The sequence below is a fragment of the Solanum pennellii genome, chromosome 5, assembly GCF_001406875.1.
Source record: "Solanum pennellii chromosome 5, SPENNV200".
NCBI lineage: Eukaryota > Viridiplantae > Streptophyta > Magnoliopsida > Solanales > Solanaceae > Solanum > Solanum pennellii.
The window spans coordinates 5,833,138-5,857,828 of NC_028641.1; the positions used below are offsets into that span (position 1 = coordinate 5,833,138).

General features: G+C 33.0%; 5 protein-coding genes across 6 annotated transcripts in view; 2 read left to right on the forward strand and 3 right to left on the reverse strand.

The window, feature by feature from the left end:
• Positions 1–14: 14 nt before the first annotated feature.
• LOC107020722 (probable UDP-arabinopyranose mutase 1) lies at positions 15–2,478 on the reverse strand. The gene is made up of 4 exons (XM_015221188.1): positions 2,119–2,478; positions 991–1,241; positions 736–904; positions 15–639 (listed from the first exon to the last, which is right to left on the reverse strand). The coding sequence occupies exons 1-4, from the start codon at positions 2,428–2,430 to the stop codon at positions 283–285; spliced, it is 1,089 nt and encodes a 362-aa protein (XP_015076674.1). The 5' UTR covers positions 2,431–2,478; the 3' UTR covers positions 15–282.
• Positions 2,479–10,365: 7,887 nt separating this feature from the next.
• On the forward strand, positions 10,366–13,570 carry LOC107018915 (cytochrome b5). The gene is made up of 3 exons (XM_015219507.2): positions 10,366–10,521; positions 12,904–12,970; positions 13,070–13,570. Exons 1-3 carry the CDS (start codon positions 10,435–10,437, stop codon positions 13,315–13,317), a joined length of 402 nt encoding a protein of 133 aa, XP_015074993.1. The 5' UTR covers positions 10,366–10,434; the 3' UTR covers positions 13,318–13,570.
• Positions 13,571–13,699: 129 nt separating this feature from the next.
• Positions 13,700–16,385, reverse strand: LOC107018594 (folate synthesis bifunctional protein, mitochondrial). The gene is made up of 2 exons (XM_015219115.2): positions 16,135–16,385; positions 13,700–15,332 (listed from the first exon to the last, which is right to left on the reverse strand). Exons 1-2 carry the CDS (start codon positions 16,199–16,201, stop codon positions 13,861–13,863), a joined length of 1,539 nt encoding a protein of 512 aa, XP_015074601.1. The 5' UTR covers positions 16,202–16,385; the 3' UTR covers positions 13,700–13,860.
• Positions 16,386–16,515: 130 nt separating this feature from the next.
• On the forward strand, positions 16,516–21,113 carry LOC107020590 (fructokinase-like 2, chloroplastic). Its single transcript, XM_015221019.2, has 5 exons — positions 16,516–16,713; positions 17,569–18,131; positions 18,237–18,871; positions 19,137–19,608; positions 20,535–21,113. Exons 1-5 carry the CDS (start codon positions 16,673–16,675, stop codon positions 20,759–20,761), a joined length of 1,938 nt encoding a protein of 645 aa, XP_015076505.1. The 5' UTR covers positions 16,516–16,672; the 3' UTR covers positions 20,762–21,113.
• Positions 21,114–21,594: 481 nt separating this feature from the next.
• Positions 21,595–24,691, reverse strand: part of LOC107020576 (probable 6-phosphogluconolactonase 1) — a 3,972-nt gene continuing 875 nt past the window's right edge. For both annotated transcript variants that reach the window (XM_015220995.2, XM_015220996.2), the window contains exons 2-4: positions 24,025–24,231; positions 23,798–23,933; positions 21,595–22,451 (exon numbers count right to left, since the gene is read on the reverse strand). In XM_015220995.2, the coding sequence (XP_015076481.1) occupies positions 21,960–22,451; positions 23,798–23,933; positions 24,025–24,197 (801 nt within the window). In that variant the 5' untranslated portion in view covers positions 24,198–24,231 and the 3' untranslated portion in view covers positions 21,595–21,959. The remainder of the gene's footprint in view (positions 22,452–23,797; positions 23,934–24,024; positions 24,232–24,691) is intronic.

A 24,691-nucleotide genomic window follows, 5' to 3' on the forward strand; every position in this document is an offset into this window, starting at 1 on the left:
AAAAAAATGAGAGATTTATAAGCATAAAGCACTAAACCATAATTTATTGATATTAAAAGATAATCTCAAAGTTTGGAACTAAACCTTATATAAATAAAAAAATAAAAATAAAAATACTCCTATGATGTCTCAGAGAAGGCAATCAAAAGCTGCTCCACATAGCAGCAGCAGCAATATGAAACCTAAATCCTCAACTAAAATTAAAACAAGTAGAATCCAGTTCTAGTTAACTCATGAGTGTCTTAGTCGTCGAAGAAAATGAGCAAAAGCTATAAATAGCATCTACTTTTTAGTCTTTGCTGGACCATCGGCGATGGACAGCTTAGCCAAGTTGTCCCCAGTAGGGTTAAGCTCATCCCAAGCTTCGATCCACGTGACCATAGCATCTCCTAGCTTGGTGAAATACGGATCGATCTTGGAAAGTTTTTCCTTAACCTGCTTTGAGAGCTCGAGGTAGCATTGCTGGACGGTTGTACACTCTTTAGGAAGCGTTGCAGTCTGGAAGAAGGGGATGATCTCCTCTTGCCAGAAGATACCGTTGTACTCCTTTTTGAGGTTAACGAATGGGTTGCTAGCTTTGCTGTGCCATATGTAGGGCAGACCAGTCTTGATTCCTAGTCCCAAATGGTCACATATGACCTACAAATTTGACGTTATTTTACGTCAGAATTCTCAATGCTTCATAAAAACATCAAATGGTTGACTCAAGGAAATATAGGAAGTATCCATTCATACCTTGGTACACCAGCCGGCCCACATATCGTCGTAACGACCAATTGGCTGACCGTCACCCATGAGACCAAAGTACATTGCAGGTCCAATGAGATCACGGTCAAAGGCCAAGTTCATTCCACACATAGGGAACAAAGTGCCCTTTGGAATCGTCATGACAGCGTCAACGTATCTGGAACAACAAGATATTAATGGTGATTGAGTAAGTATAGTTTCAAAGGTACGAGTAACCAGATAACTCATGAAAAGTGTACATACCTAGTGTTCCTCTCATGAGGCTTAACAAGCTGCGTGGGAGCATCGTAGTCAGGGATGTTGAGCCACAATCCATGAGAAACAGCTGTTGGAGCACCCTCACGCATGCTGAAAGGGTAGCCACGGACAAAATCTGCACCATCTCTGTATGGATCATACAGAGTGTTGAAGAAGTGCGGAGTAGATGGGCACAGGAGGTTCTTGATGTGCTGCTCAAGTGCATTGATATCCTTACCAGACGGGTCCTTGGCCACCTTCACATCAGCAGACAAAATTTCAGCTTGTGGGCAAGAATACCGAAACAAACTAATCGAATAGAACATTCAAAACATTAATCTCAATCCTAACAACATTTAACTAAACAGGAAAGCAGAATCAAAACAATGCCAAAGCATAAACTTTCATTACAAATCTAGCACCTCTATTATGTGTAACATATGCCAAAGACTTAGTCTTAATGGTACAAAAGAGTAAGATCTGTCACCACACTTGATTTCACATAAAAATTATACAGATCCATCAAAACTTCCACACGGAGAATATGAATACACACAAAAAAAAAACTATCAAACCCCTCAATATTCACCAAGATCCAATTTTTAACCTTCCCCACAACAAACTAAAACAAAATAAAGGCATAACAACCAAACACAATTCAGCATAAGAGATCCATAACAATTACCAAATCACATTACTAAATTTGGTCATCATAAACCCTAGAAAAACCCCAAATCCAATACTTTAAACCTCCTCAAAATTCACCAAGATCCAATTGTTAACCTTCCAACACTCAAAAACCCCTCAAAATTCACCAAGATCCAATCTTTATCCTTCCAACACTTTAAAACCTCCTCAAAATTCACCAAGATCCAACTTTTAACCTTCCAACACTTTAAAACCTCCTCAAAATTCACCAAGATCCAACTTTTAACCTTCCAACACTTTAAAACCTCCTCAAAATTCACCAAGATCCAACTTTTAACCTTCCAACACTTAAAAAAACCCTCAAAATTCACCAAGATCCAATTTTTATCCACCCCCACCACAAATCAAACTTAAATAATCACAAAAAATATAAATCAATGCAAAAAAAAAACAATCTTTAGGAAAAAAAAAAGAAGAAATACTCACAAAGCAATCATCATCAATGGTGTAGATATACTTCTTCTTAGACACCATATACCCAAAACACCTACAAGCAGAATCCTTAAAAGAGATACAAGAAGCTTTAGGACCCAAAATCCTGTTAATGTCATTACGATTATAAAGCTCATAATCAAATCCTTCAGGGACCTTAATGGTCTTTGAAGGATCACCATCTTGAACAATAATCAGATGGTATGGCTGAAAAAAGGGTCTCCACATCTCCAAAAAATCAAGATTTCTTATTGTGGGAATCACAATATCAAGCTCATCTTTCAACAGTGGTGTTGCTGCTGCCATAGCTAATTCTCTATGAATTTTCAAGATTTTGATTATTTTATTTTTTTTTTGAGTAAAGAGAAGTGAAGGGTTGTATCCTATTTATACTACTTACTATACAAGAAGAAAGAGTTTTTTTTTTTTTTTTTGAAGTTATTTGTGTTGACTAAAATATTACTTAAATCACACTTTGGTATGTACATGTATTTGTTTTAAAACATGGAAAGGTAATATTAAAATGCATTAAATGTTTTTTATTTTATTTTTTTATAATATTTAGTATCTATATTGAAGTTTGACTATTCGAATTCAAGAATTTTCATTAAGAAAAAAAAGTTTTATCACCGTATTACATTTGTTAATGATATTGTATTGAAATATGACCACTCAAATATGAGATCTTTGATTATGAGATCTTTCGTTAAAAATGAATAGTCTCATTCAATATAGAGTTATGGTAAGTGCATTAAATGTTAATCTTTAATTAATAATCTAAATAAAGACAAGTTTTGTTAGTAACTTAGTATTAGTTATTAGAAAAATAATAAATAAATTTGGTGAGAATAAATTCTATTGACTTCTTGATTCATGCTTTCAGATTAGGTCTTGCTCCATCTTTCTTTTTCTTTTGTTTTTTCGCAATACTTATTTTAAAATTAAATTAATATGAATTTATATAATTAAATTTTATTTTTGGAAGTAAGAACTATTTGTTTATATTTTAAATTAAGAATAGCAAGTTACTTACCATCTGTGTAGGCAAAATGCATTAAATGAATCCTATGAATCTTAAATAAAGACAGAATTTGTTAGTATTAGTTTTAGAAAAAAACAATTTACAATTAAGGATTTACAAAGTGAATCCTATTGAGTATTGACTTTTCTGATTCATGCTCTATATATAATAATATTAATAATAATTATTATTATTTTGAGGTTTAATTATTTAAATTTGTGTTACTAATTTCTTTTATGAAGATAAAGTGTTTTTTGTTAAAAGTAATTTTATTCATACTTCAAATTTAAATTTCTCATTGAAGATAATAATTTACTTACCATCTCGCTGTATTTGGAAAAGTCAAAGATATTCTAGAATTATAATGTTGAAACGGTCTATTTGTACTAATCTTTAATGTTTTACAAAATTGTTAATGTACGTAAAGTAATAAGTTGCATTAGTAAATTAGGATTAAATGTAACTTTTATTGCTTTTAAATAAAGACATAATTAAATATTGTTTAAGATGGTTTGAACATGCTTTACACAAACTTTCACATGTAATTGTCTATACATGAAATCACATGAGAAGTATTGATATGGGATTAGGTAGTAAAACTAAAATCACATGATATGAAATTCTTCCAATAAAAAAAGTCATTCAAAATTCACGAGAATTTAGCTAATACTGTTTGAAGTTAAGAGATTCTGCATAGAGCAAAAGTTTCTTTTTAATAGAAATATAAAATAAGACTATGTATAATAGATTTCTATAGTCTGGTTCTTCTCCATATTCGATACATAACGAAAGCTTAGTGCATCGAACTGTCACACTTTTGATAAATATGTTATTTAGTTGAAGTCTTCTAGTGAAATAAGATACTTAGTTATTTGTTTATACAAGTGTTAGGTTTTTAAATTCGCTAGATTTAAGAGAACTCTAATTTACCTATAAAATTGTATTTGAATGAAATAGATATAAAATTATAGATCCAAACCAACTAGATTCGGATTTAGTTTTGATTGATCGAAATCAATTTGTCATATATTAATCATCCAAAAAAAAATCAATTTGTCATATATTAATTTGAACTAGAAAAAGAAAAAAATAGGAGGAAAAACAAATATACATAATGTTGATTTCACAAGTAAGCAATTGTCTTAAACTATAAATTGGAATTGCTAGATAAATTGTTTATCTATGAATATGTATATGCTTATTTATAAAAACAAACTATTCAAAAAATAAAATCAAAAACTTTTTGGAAAAATATCATACAAAAAAGACTCTGAAAGGTAATTCTATAGTGTTATATAATATGTGATATATTGTACGATCTATATAATTTTGAGATAAGATTTAATGTTATTTAATTCCTTGATACTCTATGATTTAAACACTAAAGTTGGGACTATTTTATACTTATCAGCTATCTCAAATCCTTTTTAACAAAATATGATGAAAGATAATTTTATTTTTTTAAATGAACAACTTTTTTTTAAAATATATTAAATATATATAACTTTTAATACAATAAAATAAATAAAAAAATACTATTAAAATAGCTAATCGCATCCTAACTAATTATAATATTACCTATTTTTAAAACAAACCACCCCTTTAAGAATTAGTTATGTAGCATGAAATAAAATTTTGAGCTCCTTTAATCACTATATTAATTTTTTTTCCTTATTTTATGTTAAGAAAATTCAAATTACTTTTATCCAGTCTATATAATATAACTTTTTAATAAAAAAAAATCTATTAAATTTTTTTCTTCATATATTTGAAGTCAAAATATTCAGTTTTCACCTACTTTAGAAAGTGAAAAATTAAAGGTTTGGCATATCTAAATGTCTCTGTTAGGCAAGCATGTACCCATTTATATCTTATGTTTTTTTATAAAAAAAAATCTGAAAAATTGGTATATTTTTGTATAAAAATTTAATATATATTTATTTTATTTTTAGTAAAAAATTATAATTACGTAAAATTTGATAATATAATTAAGATCAAAATTTTATATATCTTTACTTTTTATTCTATTTTGTGTTGAGTCAGATTATTTACCAAATAAATTAAAACGAATAAAATACACAAGTTAAGTTAAAAATAAAGAAAAAAAACAAAATCAAGGAAAAATATATATAGATATATATCGATATTTTTTTGTTTATTATTCAACGTACTCACTCTCCTATGTGAACCTAGCTATTTTTTCTTGGTCCAAACAAGCGAAATTTTTCTTAAATAATAGGTGACGGTGATCGTCAAATCAATTTATAATCGATAATATATTTAAAGTATTCCAATCGTAGAATAGCTTAATTATTATTTTTTTGGCAGTAATCACAGTACTGCTAATAATTACACTAGAAATGACTTTTTAAGTAAATGAGAAGATTCCAACCCTATGATTAATATATTGCTTAATCTAATTAGCTCTAGTACTTTCATGGCAGTAACTAATTAATCAGACAGCTAATAATTAAACACTAAAATTGACTTTCTATTTAAGAAAAATGATTTAATATTGCGTTTTACATAACTATACCGTAAAAATCATGTTAGGAGCGTTATGTTAAAAAACAAGCATACTAGTAAATATATTTAAATTTTATCAAATTTTAATACAAATATAAAAATCAATTAAAAAAAAGAGAGAGATAATATAATTAAATAATTTATTGTAAAATTGTAGTCCCATAATTTATGTTGTAATCATAATTCAAACATTTTACCATATTAATAAAATAAATACACTAGCTGTTGTAGTCATGATAATAAAACTTCCACTTGGTTTTTTTTTTTTTGAATATTCGTCTCATGATTTTACGTAAACTATAATTGTATAATAATATTTCCTTTTTATTACTCCCTTCGATTCTATCTCAATTTATGTAATATATTTTGTAATTAATCAATCTAAAAATTAATAGTAATAATTTTCTTTTAATTTGTCAAATATATAGTAACATTATCGATATTTTGAAAAAAGTGTCTTAAACATTGATTATATTTTCTTAAATTTTGCGTTCAGTTAAATTATATTACGTAAATTTTTTTTAAGGAAGTGTACGAGAGGTGGGGTACCATATTTATGAACATTGACAATTAAAAAATAACGTGGCATGACAGCAAAGAAAACAACACATTATTTTCACTTAAAAACTTACTATAAAGTATTATTTAATTAATTAATTCACATGTTGACTGTTTCCACATCTAATTATTTGCACGTCTTCTACACTTCTTTTAACATGTCTTCACATGATCATGAAGTGTTTTTGCATCCACCTTTTCGAAAAAAGAATAAATAATAATAATTAGGGAAAGCCAGAAAAAAATGAAAAAGAAAAAGAAAAAGGCAAATAAAAATATAAAAAGTATTTTTTTTTTCATGAAATGCTCGTAATTCGTAACTATGCACAATAAAAAGGGTTGATTCTTTATTTATATTCAAAAATCTGTTAATTAAATATTTTTTTTATATAATAGTAAATTAATAACCTAAAATAAATGGAATAGCTAGGGTTTGATTTAATTGTGCTCTATAGCAAACGTTTGCAAAAAATTGTCAGGCGCCTCTCTCCCAAATATCTCGCTCGCCACTCTCTTCCAATCTCTTGCTTGCTTCCTCACTTTTTATACAAACATAAGTGTATAAAAATTGTTTCTAATTGTATAAATCAGAGAAAATTGTATAAATACATATATTTTTGTTCCCATCTCTCGCTCGCCACCCTCGCCTTTCTCACTTATACAAACATAAGCAAAATGTATAAATTGCGTTTCTGTTTGTATAAAGCGTGAGAAAATTGTATATACACATGCAAGTACATATATTTTCGTCCTATACACTTATAATTACACAATAAAAATACTCCCCTGTCCAGTTTCTTTTGCCTTTCTCTCTTTCACGTTTTATACAATTTTCAAATTGTATCTAATTTCACTCTTTCTCGTTTTATACAATTCGATTCAATTGTATATTCCTTGTCAAGTCTCTTTTGTCTTTCTCTCTTTCTCATTGTATACAAATTCAAATTGTATATAATCATTCTTACACTTATAATAATACAATTCGTTTTATACACTTCGTTTTTATACAGTTCTCTGCCCAAGTGTTTTTCTCTTTCTTGTTTTATACACTTCGTTTTATACAATATGCTTCAACGGTATATGTATAGCGAATTATACAGTTTCTATGTTTGCTATGGAGCGCAATTATGCAACTTTGCTATAGCATACAAATATGAATTTTTTATTTGCTATATTTGAAAGTTGCCCTTAAATAAATATAATACGTCTGTGGGAAACATAGTAGTAATAAAATAAGATTTGAAAACCCGCTTAACCTCTTTTACTAGTTTCTAAAAAATTTTGTTTTAAGATTTATAAAAAATCGATAAATTTTCAATCTAATCTTTGTCTCTAGGTAGAAGTGAATCTTTAAGTCCGTCATAAAATTGTGAAAATAGAACTCTAAAAAATCTATGGACTTTGCTATTGACTTTCACATTGGGCCTAAGAAGAAATGGATCCATTAATATGAGGGATGAAAGTGTTTAGATTTTAACATATGGTGAAATTTATTTTATTAAGATTTAGATGTATGAATCAAAATATATATTTGAATAATTACTAATAATGATAGTGATCGTTAGTGATGGTAGTTGATAACGAATATTTTAATAGTTGTTGTAGATAATAACTATTTCAATATTGAGTAATATCGACAAAAGTAATATATAGTAGTGATTAATGGTAGTGATTGTATATTGATTGGTTATTGTTGTTATAATAATGCTGGTTGATAACATGATTGTAAAGATAGCTAATGGTGGTGATAATTGATTATAGTGACAGACAACAACGACGACAATTATGGTCGAGGGTAGAGGATATGGTGGTGGTTTTTAATGGCAGCAACAATAACATTGAAAGTTGATAATAATAATAGGTGTTGATAAAACAATATATAACGTATTCGTGAAATGTCATATTTATGAATTTTTCAAACTATTTTTCATATGCTCGTTATAATTTAGCCGACTGAATCATAAAATGTAGTTAAGTTGATTTACATTATATAGCCGATAGGGTTGTTATTGGGTAAGTGAATTAATAATTTGAATATAATTTAGAACTTATTAAAAAATGTGTTGTTAGTTCAGAGATGTTTGCTTAATTTTTATATATAATATAAATAGATAACATGTTTTGCTCATATTTCGCTCGATTTTATATCAGATAAATCTATTAACCAATAACGACAGTTAAATCAAACTAAATCAATCAATATCTTATCATATCCTATATCATTATAAGAGGGAACCAAAAAAGTTAAAAGTTGAATTACGATTTTACCCTTATTATAAATTAAAATGTTATAAAAGTATTTATTTAATTTAAATATTAAGTTACATTATTTTAATAAAAATGTTAATGACTTTTGCACTTCTTTAGAATAATTCTTAATTAAAATATCTAATTTAATTTATTTTCTTGAAATTATTTACCCTTTAAACAGATACATGTATATGGTTTATCTTCTAAATTAATTTATTTTCTTAATTAATATTTGTCTTTAATTTTTGTAACACTTGACCTTCAACTTTGTAAGTGAATCTTCACATTCTAAAGCTATATTTTTTCATATAAATACAAATCTTTTAACATTATTTTCATAAAAATATTTATATGTGATACAATTTTTGTGTGTGGAAGACTAGAGATGCTTTAATCAAGTGAAGAAAATTCAAAGGCAAAAGAATTTGTGTCAAGATTACAAGGCGTAATGTGATTATAGGAATGAATAACACTTTATTTACTAGAATATCGAAGCTTGACGTATTTTTTTTATTTTTATTTATTTGTCAAGATCAGAATTAGGTAAGACCCCTTCATTTATGTAGTTGAATACCACTACCATTAACTTGTCTTCAAAGGTTTTAACTTTTTTTTTTATGATCAAAAGTTGAATATTTATTATTATAACTTTGTTTTAATTTGCATTATTAATAAAAAAACAGGGAAAAATTGTCTTAGAATTTTTCTATTCTTCGTTGGTAGCCTTATGCTAAACTTGCTCATATATATGATACTTTTATCTTTGTATTTGTAATTTTGTTTTAAGAATATATTTGATTGGAGGGTGTATTTTTTGCTTTAGAAAATGAGACAAATACAATCATAAAAATAGTGTACAAGGCATGTAAAACAATTAATGCCTACAAAATATTCTAATTTCAAATTATTAATAATAACATTTTTGCATTTTAAATTTTAATTATTTGTAAAGAATCATTCTTACATGTGCTTGTGGATAAAATCTATAGTTTTTAGACAATTTTCATTAAAATTATCGTGAGATCCAAATCCCAAAACCAAAAAAATTATATACCAAAATGTTTAAGAAGTTAGAAGATCTTTTATCCTTTGACCAAATATTATTCCTATTAATTTATTAACAAAAAAATGTAAAATATATTTTAATAAACTTTTAATTGTAAGAATACTAATATTGTCATTTTGCTCTTCATTAAATTAAAATTTGATTTATTTAATTAAATATTAACATTTTATTTGTACAATTACATAATTTAAATACCAATCATCGCACTTTAAATCTTTAGTTATTTTCTTCTAATAAGTTTTTTATTTATAAATTTAGGAGAATTTCATCTTTTACTAATTAATGTCAAATATTTTATTTTATTGAAACGTATATCCTGTGTAACTATTAAATTTAATTTCGATATTTTTACTTTATTCTATGAGACAAGAGAGACATTTTAAGGAAGAATTTCAATATTTTATTCTATTCTATGAGACAAAAAAGACATTTTAAGAAAGTTAATCATAAGATAGTGTGCATCCATGTTTGTTTTTGCTACTTTATTTTGTCTTTTAAAACAAATATAAAGTTTCTATATCAAAATTATAATAAAGGGAGGACTAAATGCAAAAAAAAATCTTCAAGTTAACTATACACTACGAACATTTTTTTAAAAATTAAATCATTTATCATTTTATTCATCGTTATAAAATAAACTTATAACGCACGTGCCCATATAGTAGTTAATTCAATAACGGTGTAAGCATACATAAAAATGGATAAGCCAAACTAGGATTCCGTTAGTTCCACCCCGTCCGACCCGACCCAAAGGAAAGGTTTCGGTTGGTTCAACCCGACCCGACCCACGAAAGCAAGGATTTGGTTAGGGTTTTTAACTCTTCTTTTCAAACTTGAAGATAATTTTGACTCCTTCCATAGATTTTTGAGAGAAATTTTGCAAGTAAAAATGCCAACTTTAACGAAGTTATTCACAATGGAAGAAGCTTCTGAGCACAACACTAAGGATGATTGTTGGGTCGTCATTGACGGCAAGGTGCTTTTTGGGATTATTTTTTTTTTACTGTTTATGGGTTTAATTTGCTTTTTTGGGTGTTTTCTTTTCTGGGTTTAATCTGCTTTTGAGCTTTTTGATGCCCTTTTCTTGCTTTTGTTGATGGTGTTTTGGAATGTATTCTTATTGTAAATATGATTGATTCAATATTCTCTAAGGTGCTTTATGATGGATTCAAAGTGGTTATGATTGTCTTTTTTTTTTTTTTAATAAAAGCATAATATATAAACGTGTCTTTAACTATGCCCTCTAACTTCGGGTATGCATAAATAGTTAGTTAAATATGTATAGAATTTATCTGGTAGACACACACGTCCGATTTAGTTGTTCAACTTTGTATACAAGTTTATGTGTACACTCAAGTTGGAGGGCATAAATGCTAGTTGAGGTCGAGTTAAAAGGATATATTTATGTATTATGCGTTATATAAACTAGTTTTAGTTTTTCTTCACAATGACATATTAATTACTAGGATTTATGGTTCTTTTTAATTGCCAAATGCTACTTTCGAGTTTTTTTTTAATGTTAATAATCTAACTTGTTTGCCATGTTGAAGTTCATTTAGGCTTCTGAATTTTATGTTATCATATGTATCTGCTTAGTGTCGGGTTAGACTGACCTTTGTTCATTGCGAATGTAGTGTAGAGGATTGGGAATGGGACGGGCTCAAATGCCCTCTAATGAATATGTAATAATGGACTTAGTAGAAAAAAATGTAGTCTTGATCATTGTTGACTATCTTTGCTATTGGTACATCTAGTTTTTTGCACTAAGAACCCGCGTGCATATTGCACACCTTCAACATGAGTGCATGAAGGTAAAGAAAGGATCTTTATAACATAGCAACCTTGCTACTTTTGCTAATTTAGAAGATAATCACCGGTCTTTTCTAGTTGTTATCAGGTAGATTAATGATGTAATAAAGATTGAGTACTGACGTGACACCAGAGCTAGACAATTGAAGATTGTGAAAAACATATAAATCTTACATCAGCCTAAGAAGACTACTGATAATCATCACACGTACTGATTCAAATGCTCCGTAACTTAATGAGTAATGCAACAGGAGTCTATAAGTTTATTCACAGAGTATGTTAATCACTACGAGCTGTAAATCACATGGTTCAGGCAAATAAAAGTTCATCCACTCCCTTTCTCCTTTGTGGTATGTGGAAAGGTGGTTGCATTGGGGCAGGAAGGTTTCCATTGGTTAATATCTACAGTTTGAGAATTTGTTTCTTCCTTAAAACTGACTCACTGAATTTCTTGGGGGTAAGTTGGTGATGGCTCCCTTTAGTTTTCACTTGTGCTCACACATAAATCTCTAATGCTATGAAAAGTTTATGCAATGTTACATTGCAGTATTTAGAGGAGTTGTAATAATGGTTATTTGGTCCATGCTTTTCTCATAGTTTTTATCTGCTTGTTCCATATTAAGCTGACTAATTTCATACATGTTGTGCCTTATGATTTGGACAATTTTTTCTTTAGCATAGTTCAAGGCCTCAGGCTTATAGCTTGTTTGGCCAAGCTTCCAAAAATCGTGCTTTTTGAATAAGTACTATTTCCAATACTAAAGCAGTACTTCGTGCTTGGCAAATGATCCAAAAGTGTTTAGGGGAAAAAATACTTCTTTTAGCTTCTTAAAGAACAACTTCTCCTGCTATTCAAAAACACTAATTCCCCCCCTAAAAGTTTGCCAAACACCTCGATTTTCTAATAAGCACTTTTTGAAAAGAAGAAGAAGCACTTTTGGCTTTCCAAATGCTTGGCTAAATAGGGTAGCTATTATCTTCTTCATATAACACTGTTACAATTAAATTCCGTCGCTGCTCTTAATGCAGTGTGAACTTCCTGATAATTCCCTCTTGCAGTTAGTTGAGCTATTTTAACTTCATCCGAGTTCCAAATTATTGTGCTTGCACATAGGCTGATTATATTCTTTCTTTTGTACAACCAGTTTCTTGTGTTAGCCTCAAACTTTAAATAAGATGTTAATTTGGCTTAACATACTTTAGCCCTTGGCCACGATTTGCTAGAAATAAGTTAGTTCTGAAATTACAACACCACCAAGTGTGACTAATGATCTCTCCGGTGTTCTTTACAAAATCTATTTGCAACACGGTAACCTTTTGTTTGCTCAATTAAGGGCCATGCCCAAAAATCATATTCTAAGGTAGCTTTATTACCATGACTGAGAGATGGCATGGAAATTATGTTTATGTTTGCTCTGTTGATAGTCGTATTGTTGTCTCAGAAAAATGTCGTGTAGCATTTTAGCTGATATAGATAAAGTTTTATTTGTTTACCTTATTCTCCATTTTGCTGATTCAAATTCTTAATTTCTTTGCATCGTGCATGCAGGTATATGATGTTTCATCTTATTTAGACGAACATCCAGGGGGAGATGATGTTCTACTTGGTGTTACAGGTACCAATTCAATCGCGTTCTTTGTTTTGAAATTACTGCACACTCAAAATAGTGAAATAAACAGGACTCACTTTTGACTTGTGATGCATTTTCTCTTAGGACAAGATGCCACTGATGAATTCGAAGATGCTGGACACAGCAAAAGCGCAAGAGAACTTATGGAGAAATTCTTCATTGGGGAGCTTGATACAACATCCTCTTCCATCCCTGAACTTGAGATTGTCAAGAAGGCGGGCAAAGATATTCCTCAGAAGTTAATGGAAGTTACTAAGCAATATTGGTTCGTTCCAGTAGCAGCCGTTGGCATCTCTGTGGTGGTTGGCTTCTTGTACACACGCAAGAAGTAAAATCAATTCGAGATTCCGTCTTTAATGTTAGTAATATTGTGCAACATAGACTGAAAAAATTATTCGTCATATCTTTGGAGGTCCAGGAATTTGGGACATGATATTACTGAATGCCCATTTTTGTTACTGTTTGAGATGAAGGGAATTTTTTAACACAAAATGATCACAAATAGGCATTTGAATACACAGTTGCTATCATTTTTTAGTTGATGAAGATGACCTTTTTGAGGATATATAATAAAGCACTCAGAAAGGACATCTACTTTCTTCCCTTTTATTATCTTTAAGTACTGCTGGTGTTCCGATCAGCTTGCATTTTCGAGTTTTTATGATACCAATTGAAGGGAAAACCTTAAAAGACAGATAATATGGATCGGAAATATCAGTTCAGAGATTAAGATTTCTTAAGCAAATGATTCACGAAACTGGTTAACTTTTCGAGTAAATTGGTCATGAATTCTTCTGCAAAGACACAAATCTTTGCACGAAATATGTTTAACAATGAGAAAGGAATGAGCCCAGAAAACAAAATGTAGATTGCATCTAACTGCTTTGTCTCTGTTTCCTTTCCAATAATGCATCACATAGACGAAGGGCGTCTGCATTGTATCGAACATTATGTACTCTTACAACATTGGCACCATTCAGAACCCCTGTGGTCACAGCAGCAACAGTTGCTGGATCTCGTTCATCTGCAGCAGGACGAGCACAGACATCGCCTATGAACCTCTTTCTTGATGGTCCAATCAATAAAGGGGCATGAGAAAAAGCCAAGCTCCTTCTAGCAATCTCAGCTCGAATGGTTGTCAAACCAGTTAGAATATCCAAATTGTGTTCAGTGTTCTTGGAGAATCCGATTCCAGGATCAATTATCAACCTCCAAGCAGGAATACCGGCTAACTCTGCTTCCTTGAGCCTCTCGTAAAGTTCAGATGCTACATCCTTACAAACATCGTTGTATTGCAAGTTCTCGGGGTTTTGCATTGAAGATGGATCACCTCTCATATGCATTGCTACGTAGGGTACTCGAAGTGCTGCAACAACACTGTGCATGTTGGAATCCAAACGTCCACCAGATACATCATTTACGAGATGAACACCCTTTTTCACTGCTTCTGAAGCAACTTCTGAATAGAAGGTATCCACAGATAAAAGCTTCCCCTCAGCTTCGGGTATCTTTGTGACACCCTCGATGACAGGAATTAGCCTATCTAGTTCTTCTTCAACGGATATCTTTGAAGCATTAGGGCGTGTGGACTGTGCACCAAAATCAATCATATCTGCGCCTTCTGAAAGCATCAAACGAGCCTGAGAAACTGCTGCTTCTACAGATATATACTTCCCTCCATCGCTAAAGCTATCGGGGGTCAAGTTAAGAATACCCATAAGGGAGGTTTTCAATGACCAGTCCTGTAGGTGGTTTCCTACTGGCAATACCCTTTTCATCCCATTTCTCCCCACGAGAGATTCACCTCCTAGTTTTTCCCACAACTCGAAAAGATCACTTGAATGTTTCGAAAATGAATGCCAACTTGCAACTGTATCGTCATCTATGTCTGAACCGAGTAGATCAATCAAAGGTGCTACCACAAATGGTCTCTCCCAAATTCTTTCATGTGGAACATCGAGTATCTCAGAATGAATCTTGAACTTCCCGTAAAACAGAATATCCAAGTCAATAGGTCTAGGACCATATCGAATCCCAGTTGTACGACCCATGTCCTTCTCAATCTTCTTGAGTGCTCTCAACAACTCGTGAGGCCCTAGTTTCGTGACACCTCTAACAGCAGAATTCAAAAACTGAGGTTGATCAGTTACATAAGCAGGCGCTGTCTCATATAAGCAAGCATGCCTGGTAATCTGTATACCTGATTGCTTCATTAGGTGCAATGCTTCATCAAAATTATTAAGTCTGTTTCCGACATTACTTCCTAAAGCAATTATTACTTCCTGCTCAGGGGAATGAACTTCCACTACACAATCTGGGGACGAATGGATAGAGCAAACGCCCGGTGCTACAAAGCAAGATCGGGTAAAGAATATCAATCAATCAATCAATCACTACGTCTTTATGCCTTAATCCTAAAACTAGTTGAGTGTCAGCTCTATGAATCCTCTGTGTCCATTATGTGCTACAAACAAACCTCTCTATAACGGTATCATTTTCTAAATATTTTTTTGGCTGCTATAGTAAAATGCTACATAACATGAAAAATCGGTTTCATAAAGAGCTTGGCCATTGTAGAGAAATGTTATTGCAGAGGATGAATGACTGTATTAAGGTCCATTTTATCTCAATTTCTAAGGTTCAAAATAAATATTTTAGAAAAACGGCTTATACATCCATCAAGATTCAACATAACCCCTCAATCAAATGTTGTAATGAGAAGCTTAAACCCATCAAAACATCTCAAAGATCAATTTCAGACATTATCCAGAGCAAAATCAGAAACATGACATCGTAATTTCTTTAGAAAAAGCTATAATTTTGTATAAAATAGTATTCACCTCACACCTCTCTTAGAGGTAGAAAGACTATTTCCGAAGGACCTTCAACTCTAACTCAAGTAACACAATAAACAAAGCAACTTTCAAGAATTAACATAGATACACAAGGCAGACATAGTAACTAATAACAATATCATTACATAGCATTCAGAAAAAAGAACAGTAACAACAACAAAATATTCCATTAATACCACTAATTGCAAATACCAATTACATCAGAACCTAATAAAGATTGAAACTTTATCACTGATAGAGCACAAAAAGATTGGGAAAACACAAAAAAGAGGACAAAAAGGGGCTTGAAGTTACCATAACACGATTTCTTGGATGTTTTGAACCCAATTTTTTTGGGCAGTAAACGCCTGAAGACATTCATTTCAACAATGATATAAAAACACAATGAAGATAATGATGTTAATGGCTCTGTAGTATTCCAAGATTCACAAAAATGGAAGAAATCTGCAGAATTATCATATTATAAACATCAAAAAATACAGTAAAATGGGATCTTGGAAACAGATTAGATACCCTCTTTGTTGAGCAGAATATATTACTAATACAAAAGCAAAGCCTAAAACATACCTAGTGGCAGTTTGTTAAATTATAATACACACTAGGGACATTCTAGTCATAAACAATATCTTTAGGTATATAAATAATAATTATTTAGAAATAATGAAATTAAATTAAAGAAAAAAAAAATACTCAAAAACCCAAATCCCAAAACCCCTCTCCTCATCCAGTTTCTCTTTACTACTTTTCACAGTGACCTTGAAGGTGTAAAACCCCAGTACCCATTATTGGGTCTTCAGGGTTGTAAAGATTGAATCTTTAAGTTCTTTTTACGATGGCTGCTTTGTCTTTCAGCTTTTTTTCTACACTCTCCAGGTTCTTTTTACTCAATTCTTTTAAGTTTTTTTTGTCTTTCTCATATGCTTCTTTCATTTATTGTTTAGTGCATTTGGTTTACCTGTAAAAAAATGATACAAGAAACAGAAAATTAGTGTAGAACTTCTAAAGGTGTCACCTTTGCAACTATCTTGATTCTTGTGTGTGGATGACATTCTTTTGTGGTAAAATTTGGAAGTGAAGTTGAATTTCTGTATCCATGCTTTCATATGCTAATCCATTAGTTTGAGGGCAAGTCGAATTTCTTCCATTTTCTATAAAGCATAGCCGGATGCACTAAGCTCCAAGTATGCACGGTTTGGGAAGGGCATGACTATTATTTATGTTTGCATAATTTTGGTTTGAGGTGATTTAAATGGAGTAACATGGTTATTCATGTACCGACTTCAACTTGTTTGGAATTGAGTGGTAGTAGTAGTTGTTTTTGTTCTATATGCTTTTGATTAGTGCACAGAGGGAAGTGTTGGCTTCACTGCTAGAGTTGCTCTTTTGGCAACTTTAAGGAACTAGCCGAGTGCGCGGGGTAGCCCTTTTTATTTGTGCATTGTTAGAGTTCATGTGGAGAACAACCATTAACGTATGGAATACCGAACAAAATCAGTGGCTTTCGAGTAATTTTTAATTTTATAATCAGTCAGTATGCAGAGAGGGTGTTTGTATTGATTGTAATATGAACGTCAAACGGAGATTCAATGTCTTTGCTCTTCTTTATGCATCTTAGGTTTTCTGACCTCAAACATGGAGTAAATTTGAAGGATAACTGCTGCTGAAACTAAAATATGCTTCAAACAGGAAGAGGATAATACTAAGATTCCATCTTTCTCTGATATGCAGGCAGCATCTGCATTGGAACTTTTACCCAAATTTGAAAGTAATGCAACTTCAAGATCTAAAACTTAAAAATAGATGGGTTCTAATGGCAGTTTCAAAAGGAGGAACTACAGAGGGTATACCTGATGAATTATCGGAGACAGAGATGGTTGGTGCTGGGAAAAAGACCGGCAGGACATCAAAACAAGCTCCCGTTTTATCTAGGCGAAAGAAAGTAGTTGAGTCTTCAAATGATGAGGAAGCGGAAAATACTTCAGGGTCAATTGAAGAACCCAAAAAAACCCAGAGACGAACCCGAAAGAAAAAAGACACAGTGGAGAGTTCGATTGGTGATTCCATATCCGATGTGGAGGGTAATGTCACTGATGAAGACGCTGTAACGGAGCCAGAATCAAGTGGGAAGCCCAAGAAAACCCGAAGAACCCGGAAGAAAAAAGAGATAAAGGAGAGCTTATTTGAGGATTCCATGTTAGGTGTGGAGGGCAATGTGACAGATGAGGAAGGCTCAACAACTTCAAGGTCAAGTGAAGAGCCTGTAGAAAAAAGAAAACGAACTGCAAAGAAAGGTAAAACCAATTTATCTTCCTCATCATTGAGCACTTGTGCTCTCTTTTATATTTGGTAAGTTTAAGAAGTTTGAATCGCAAATCTCTCTGTGCATAATTTTGCAGCTGCTTCTAGCTCTAGTAGCCTGGAGAAAGAACCAACACAAAAGGCCACAAGGGGGAGGAGGAAGAAGGTTAGTAATTTAGCAGATGAAGGTAGCCAGTCAGAACTTAGTGATATTGAAGAAGAGCTACATGTTGCAAATGTTGATGCCGATAATGAGGAAGAACTGGACTTTGATATAGATGTTGGAGAGGATATTAGCTTCACGTATGGATGGCCACCCCTTGTATGTTGCTTTGGTGCAGCACAGCATGCATTCGTTCCTTCAGGGAGGCCATCCAATAGACTTGTAGACCATGAATGGCATGAAAGAATGAAGGACGTAATGTGGGATCCTGAAAAGTTTATCAGGGCTCCAGGGGGATGTTCAAGTAATGTTGCTGTGGCTCTTGCGAGTTTGGGAGGTAAAGTTGCCTTCATGGGGAAACTTGGTGATGACGATTTTGGTCAGTCCTTGGTATATTTTATGAACATCAACAAAGTTCAAACACGATCAGTTCGCCTTGACAGTAAAAGAGCAACTGCCATTACACATATGAAGATAGGTAAGAGAGGGGGCTTGAGGATGACTACCACCAAACCATGTGCTGAGGATTCTTTATTGAAGTCTGAGATCAATATAGATGTACTTAAGGAGGTGAGAATCTGAAAAAACCTAGTTTTATTTGGAAATGAGAGAAGATTAATATTCTAGTTTTCCTTTTGGGTGTGAAAGTTTCCCGATAGGTTTCTTTGTGGAATTTACAAGCATGGAAGTCATTCTTGACATAATTCTTAATATTGCATAATCTTAATGGGATCATAAAATAAGTTACATGTTACTTTTTCTTTTTGTTTTTGAATTCATTTTGTATGTTCTGTTAGTACTAAGTTGTTTCCTTTTGTTCTAATACGTCACACAGGCAAAAATGTTTTACTTCAATACATTCTCGTTGCTTGACCCAAATATGAGATTAACCACATTGCGGGCAACAAAGATTTCGAAGAAGCTCGGAGGAGTTGTCTTTTATGATCTCAACCTTCCATCTCCACTATGGGAATCAGGTGAAAAAGCCAAAACATTCATACAAAAAGCATGGAATCTTGCAGATATCATAGAGGTCACGAAACAAGAGTTAGAGTTTCTCTGTGGAATAGAACCCTCCGAGAAGTTTGACACCAAGGATAATGACAGGTCTAAGTTCACTCACTATCCACCAGAAGTTATTGCTCCACTTTGGCATGAAAATTTAAAGATTTTGTTCGTGACTAATGGGACTTCTAAGATTCATTACTACACCAAGGAGCATAATGGTTCTGTTCTAGGGTTGGAAGATGTGCCTCTTAGCCCTTATACTTCTGATATGTCTGCATCTGGAGATGGCATTATTGCAGGTAAAGAATGACCACCTTCTGTATATTCATAATTTTTTCCTTTTAAGCTTGCTCATTTGAGACGTCGCAGTCTACTATGTGATGCATTTACGGCTTTTGACTGATACGGTGATACCTGCAATATTTATACCAATTGGTAACTTGCCATCTCTTTGCCATGTACTCTGAGATATATTTACTTAACTTTGGATCAATAGATAGCAGTAAGGTAATGACTTAACATTGAATGAAGTCATGTCGCATCTGGACAGATGATGTTTTCCATCCACGTTTTTGCAGGCCAATGGATATCTTTAGTTGTTCATTTAGATTCTCATTATCACTGCTCAAATGTTGCTTACAAAAAGTATCCTTGTTTCAAAAAAAGTTGTTACTTAAAAAAGATATGTATACCACTGAGATCTTCTTGCAGTAGACACAATGTGTGTATTTCCATTGTAATGAAATGAATATTGTCCAAATGGTGACTTGAGAATGACTGGAAAGTTTTCATTTTCTAAATAATGTCTTTATGTGATTACATCTAGTGAAATTGGGAGATGAATTGTCATGGGAAACCAATAGACAAATTCAGCCGTAGTTTGGACCAAATAATGTGTGCATTGCATTGGTGATCTTCATGAAGACTTTGTTGAACCCCGTTCACTTATTAAAAAGAAAATACAAGACGTATGGCATATATTTTCATATACTTATATGCTGTATCCAATTTTCCTTGCAAGTGTAGGACTCGGGATTTCAGTTTCTCTTGGTCCTTAATAAGAACCTGCTGCTTATCATGCCAGACATCTGCTTTAGCATCTTATATTCGGTTTTACTGTATCTCTACCTATTAGCTTGGTTTGTTTCTTGTGAAGAACAAATCATTTTCTTTGCTTGTGCTATAAGGTCTTCACAACTTAATTTTTGTTAAAAATTTTGTTCAGGTATCATTAGAATGCTGACAGTTCAGCCTCATCTTATGACCGATAAAGATTACTTGGAACGAACTTTGAAGTATGCTATTAGCTGTGGTGTAGTAGATCAATGGCTACAGGCGAGGAGATTAGGGTATCCACCTAAAGAAGGTATGGAAGATGACGTGGTCCCAGACGACCATGGCATAAGGTCAGTAACAGAGAGGGAATACAGAACACTAGTTCCTGTAAGTTGATGGTTTATATGCCTTGTAGCCCATTATGCTTGTGTTGCCATGAAATGCTAGATGCTCTGTCTCCCTTGGAAAGTTGAAAGTCTTGGTGTTGGAAATGATTCTTTCTGGCATCACTGTGATTGTAGCTGTAACTGCTCTCTTACACGATCTTTTTTGAGTTTTGGAACATCGTGGTATCGGAGAAATCATACAGAGGGAAACACTTCACTAATTCCATATTCCCTAGGCTTTCTTAATGTAATATTTGTACTATTTTTTGACATATTGGAGAAATTTAGATCATTTACCAGCATAAAATGCATTGCATTTGTTGTATACCATCGACCAATATCATGTCATCTCCTTTTTGTTATTCCTGAATGCAGTTGTTAGAGATTGAGCCCTTTTTGTGACCCTATGGTCTCTGGAGCCCACTGGACCGACTAATCCGAATTTACGCTTGAGGTAGTCCACTATGGGGAGTGTGGTGGGGTGGGGTTTGGGGGGGGGGTGTTCTAGCACGCTCCCTGTCAAGGATGACTCCATTTTTAAAGTTCTAATTCGAGATTTCGGATAAAAAGTGAATGAGCTTTTATAACCCCCACCACAATCAAGGTTTGAAGAATTCTTATAAACTCAGTTTCTCTAAAGAATTGATTCTTGTTGAATAAAGATGAAAACAGGTTGCAGAGGTCTTAATATTCACTTATATTGAAACTCCATTTTTGTATACATAAATAAACACTCCAACTTCGAGAGTGTACACTATAACACCTCAACTTGGTCTCAACTTGCAACTAAACACTTCCCATCACATGTCTCGTGGACATCGATGCTGGTGTGACACATAAATCTTGCAGCAATAAACATGTTTAATTCAACATTCCTCTTGTTGTACACAATGTAAATTGCTAGAGTTGACAAAGAAAATAGCAAGTTTAAAAAGGAGATTCTAGTAAAGGATCCAATTTTATTGCCATCTTCCCCAACAAACACACTTCTCAAACCCCACCTCAGAAGAGAGGACTGCAGGTGGAAGATTACCTATTCCAACAGAACAAAAAGTTCCATATTTTCTTCTCAAACAAGAAAAGGGTGTCAAAAATTTGAAGAAAAAGAGGGGAAGATCAAAAGAAAAAGACTTGATGAAAGATGAGAATAAACTAAGTTGCATATGCCTTTGCTACATACACCATCATACATTTTTGAAAGCCTGGCCCTACTCGGAAAATTTTGCCCCGTCAAGTTTCGAGGCAGCTGCCTTGTCCAGAAACCAAACCAAATTCCCTTTAGTTGGCTGGACCATTTTTGCAGGCAACGTCGGGCAGTCAGGTCCAACTTCATCAATTGCCGAATGAACGGCCTCTGCTTTGCTGCTTCCAGTCACAACTATAGCTACATTGGATGCGGAGTTGATAACTGGCAAAGTGAAAGTAATCCTCTCTGGAGGGGGTTTGGGTGAGTCGGTGAGAAACGTTACCCACTCTTCTTTCTCATCAAGTATGGAGTGATTAGGGAAAAGAGATGCAACATGTCCATCTGGTCCCATTCCCAGAAGGATGAGGTCAAACTTGGGGCAGTCACTGATGTCAGAGACGCTGATTACACGAGTCCTCACAAGCTGTCGAATAACAAACTCATAGTCTTCAGCAGCTTTCTCTGCTGAGACCGTGTCGTTAATGGAATGTACATGGCTTGGAACAATAGGCACCTGAAACATAAAAACACAATATAGATGAGAAATGCAAGAGAAGACAATTTTGGAGATTAATATCAGTACCAAAAGATCACATTAGAATATCAAGATTTCGTTTTGTTTAATAAGTTGGTTATTAAGCTTTATAGGGAAATGATTGAAAAAACGGAAGATGTCACAACTCTGAAACTGAGCTAACTAGCATTTGCATTACAAGTGATATGATCTCAAAAAACTTAAACAATCATTGTGTAAGGTTTCGATAAATATAGAAGCAACACAATAAAACAATAGTAAGGTTTCAAGTAATAATTTTCCACAGTCAGCAAGTTTACGTCAAAGTAAACCTATAGGCCATGACAGATCCACTTAACATCAGTAAGCTTGAAGCAAATAAAACTGAAGAGAAGCGTTGCTTGTACTACCGAGAAGTTTAAATCAATCACTTCAGGCCAGCAGCCAGGTAGATGATCTTAAAATGACCTCGAGTTAGTATTTCAGCCACTTTGGGATCCAGAGAACCCATAGTGCGCGACTACAATTGAACATTGTAAGGAACTGAAGCCAGCATAAAATTATCTTGTATGACATGTTCACTGTAAATCCAGCTTTATATGCATTCTCAGTTGATCGAGGAGCTTAGTTCAATGGAAATAGCTACAGATCTCCAAACAAAAGCACTTACACCGTAAATCCATTGATGTCACTGCCTCTAAGCATCAACACATTATATACATAGTAATTTAATGAACCTCTATATTATCTTGCCTCCGAAGAAAAAAGAGCACCAAGAAAAACCCATAAGACTATCGAGAATTTTACTGAACGCGGTTATCTACCACATCCAGCCCCTAAAGACCAGACACTACAGCTTAGAGAGCTCAAGGAAGAAAGAACATCCTCCCTTCTATATTGGATAAACACAAGCAATATACATTAAAAACAATATCAACAAGTACATTTGACTGGTCTTTAGCATGAGGATTAGCCAAAAGTTCTGACTACGACAGCCTGGATGCCTCCCTTCTTATTTGAGATGCACCAATACAGAGAGGAAAGTATCTAATTCTTCCACCTCGACGTTGTACAATTCTGTATTATACAGCTGAATGATAGTATCTTTATGATAAACTGAATAAACCGAAAAGAGGAACACCTCATTAGAGGTCTATTTTAGAGAATACTTGACAGAAGTGCATGTCATCAAGGATCACAACGCAAAATACAGAGAGCCATTGTTATAACTAAGATTTGTATCAATAATACTATTATTAGTGCATTAACATAAATACGACATGTGAAATTATAAAAACGAGGGGTAGATCAACAGTATGCAAGAAGATCAATGTAAAATTATCTACCTTGGACAAAAGTCCATCCTTGGCAAGCTTGTAATTACTGTCAGCATGATTTTTCGCCACCACACGTTCGTCCACCCAAAATATATACCACTTAGCCCAATCAACAGTTTTGCTATAAGGAGCTTCACACAGTTTTCTGCTTTCCATGGATTTTCAAACCAATTGACTACCTCATAGAGAAGGGAAACAAAAACATTTGAACAGGAAAATACAACACACTTACATACCCCATCAAGCTGATGAGGGAGCCACCAGATAAAGCAATAGCAAATACCCCCCTCTCCTTCACAGAAGCCTCTGATAATTCTGCGATATAATCTGCCAAATCGGTGTTCAGTTCGTCCAAATACTCGTAAATCCTCACCTCTCTTCCATCTTTATTAGCCCCAGAAAGAGCCATCCTTATTTAGAGGATGTTAGATAACACTGCTCTACTGCACAAATCATAAAACAAAGTAACAAGTCAACTACAACTGAGAAAAGAAAAAGTAGTCTTAACAATTCCACAATGCTCATTTAGCATGAATTTAAACACCATATTTTACAATTGCACAATCTGAAGAAAAGTTAAGGGGCAAAATCATGGCTTTCCTTTTGGTTAAACAACAACAACAAACTATGTACAAACCTTAACCCTACCTTAGGAGGTAGGTTGAGAGGTTGTTTAGACCCTCGACTCAAGGAAAAACATATCAAAGCATATCGAAAATCATGTCAAAATACTATAGAGAGCATGACAAAGCATTATGAGGAAAAAAATAATAAAGGAACAGTAACTACAGCAAAAATGAGAATTCAGCAACAACTGCACTACATGTACTCCTTGAACACACATAGTCAACAAAAAAAACTGATCTTCAACATTGGCAAACAACCCTCCCCCCCCCCCCCCCC

Coding starts and splice junctions, on each gene's coding strand:
- LOC107020722 (XM_015221188.1), bottom strand. CDS start 2,430: ATGGCAGCAGCAACACCACTGTTGAAAGATGAGCTTGATATTGTGATT. Junction 1,242..2,118: donor CCATTGATGATGATTGCTTT/GTGAGTATTTCT, acceptor GCTGATGTGAAG/GTGGCCAAGGACCCGTCTGG. Junction 640..735: donor GGGCCGGCTGGTGTACCAAG/GTATGAATGGAT, acceptor TCAAATTTGTAG/GTCATATGTGACCATTTGGG.
- LOC107018915 (XM_015219507.2), top strand. CDS start 10,435: ATGCCAACTTTAACGAAGTTATTCACAATGGAAGAAGCTTCTGAGCAC. Junction 10,522..12,903: donor GGGTCGTCATTGACGGCAAG/GTGCTTTTTGGG, acceptor TCGTGCATGCAG/GTATATGATGTTTCATCTTA. Junction 12,971..13,069: donor TGTTCTACTTGGTGTTACAG/GTACCAATTCAA, acceptor ATTTTCTCTTAG/GACAAGATGCCACTGATGAA.
- LOC107018594 (XM_015219115.2), bottom strand. CDS start 16,201: ATGAATGTCTTCAGGCGTTTACTGCCCAAAAAAATTGGGTTCAAAACA. Junction 15,333..16,134: donor ATCCAAGAAATCGTGTTATG/GTAACTTCAAGC, acceptor CTTGCTTTGTAG/CACCGGGCGTTTGCTCTATC.
- LOC107020590 (XM_015221019.2), top strand. CDS start 16,673: ATGGCTGCTTTGTCTTTCAGCTTTTTTTCTACACTCTCCAG. Junction 16,714..17,568: donor TTTTTTTCTACACTCTCCAG/GTTCTTTTTACT, acceptor TCTGATATGCAG/GCAGCATCTGCATTGGAACT. Junction 18,872..19,136: donor ATATAGATGTACTTAAGGAG/GTGAGAATCTGA, acceptor TACGTCACACAG/GCAAAAATGTTTTACTTCAA.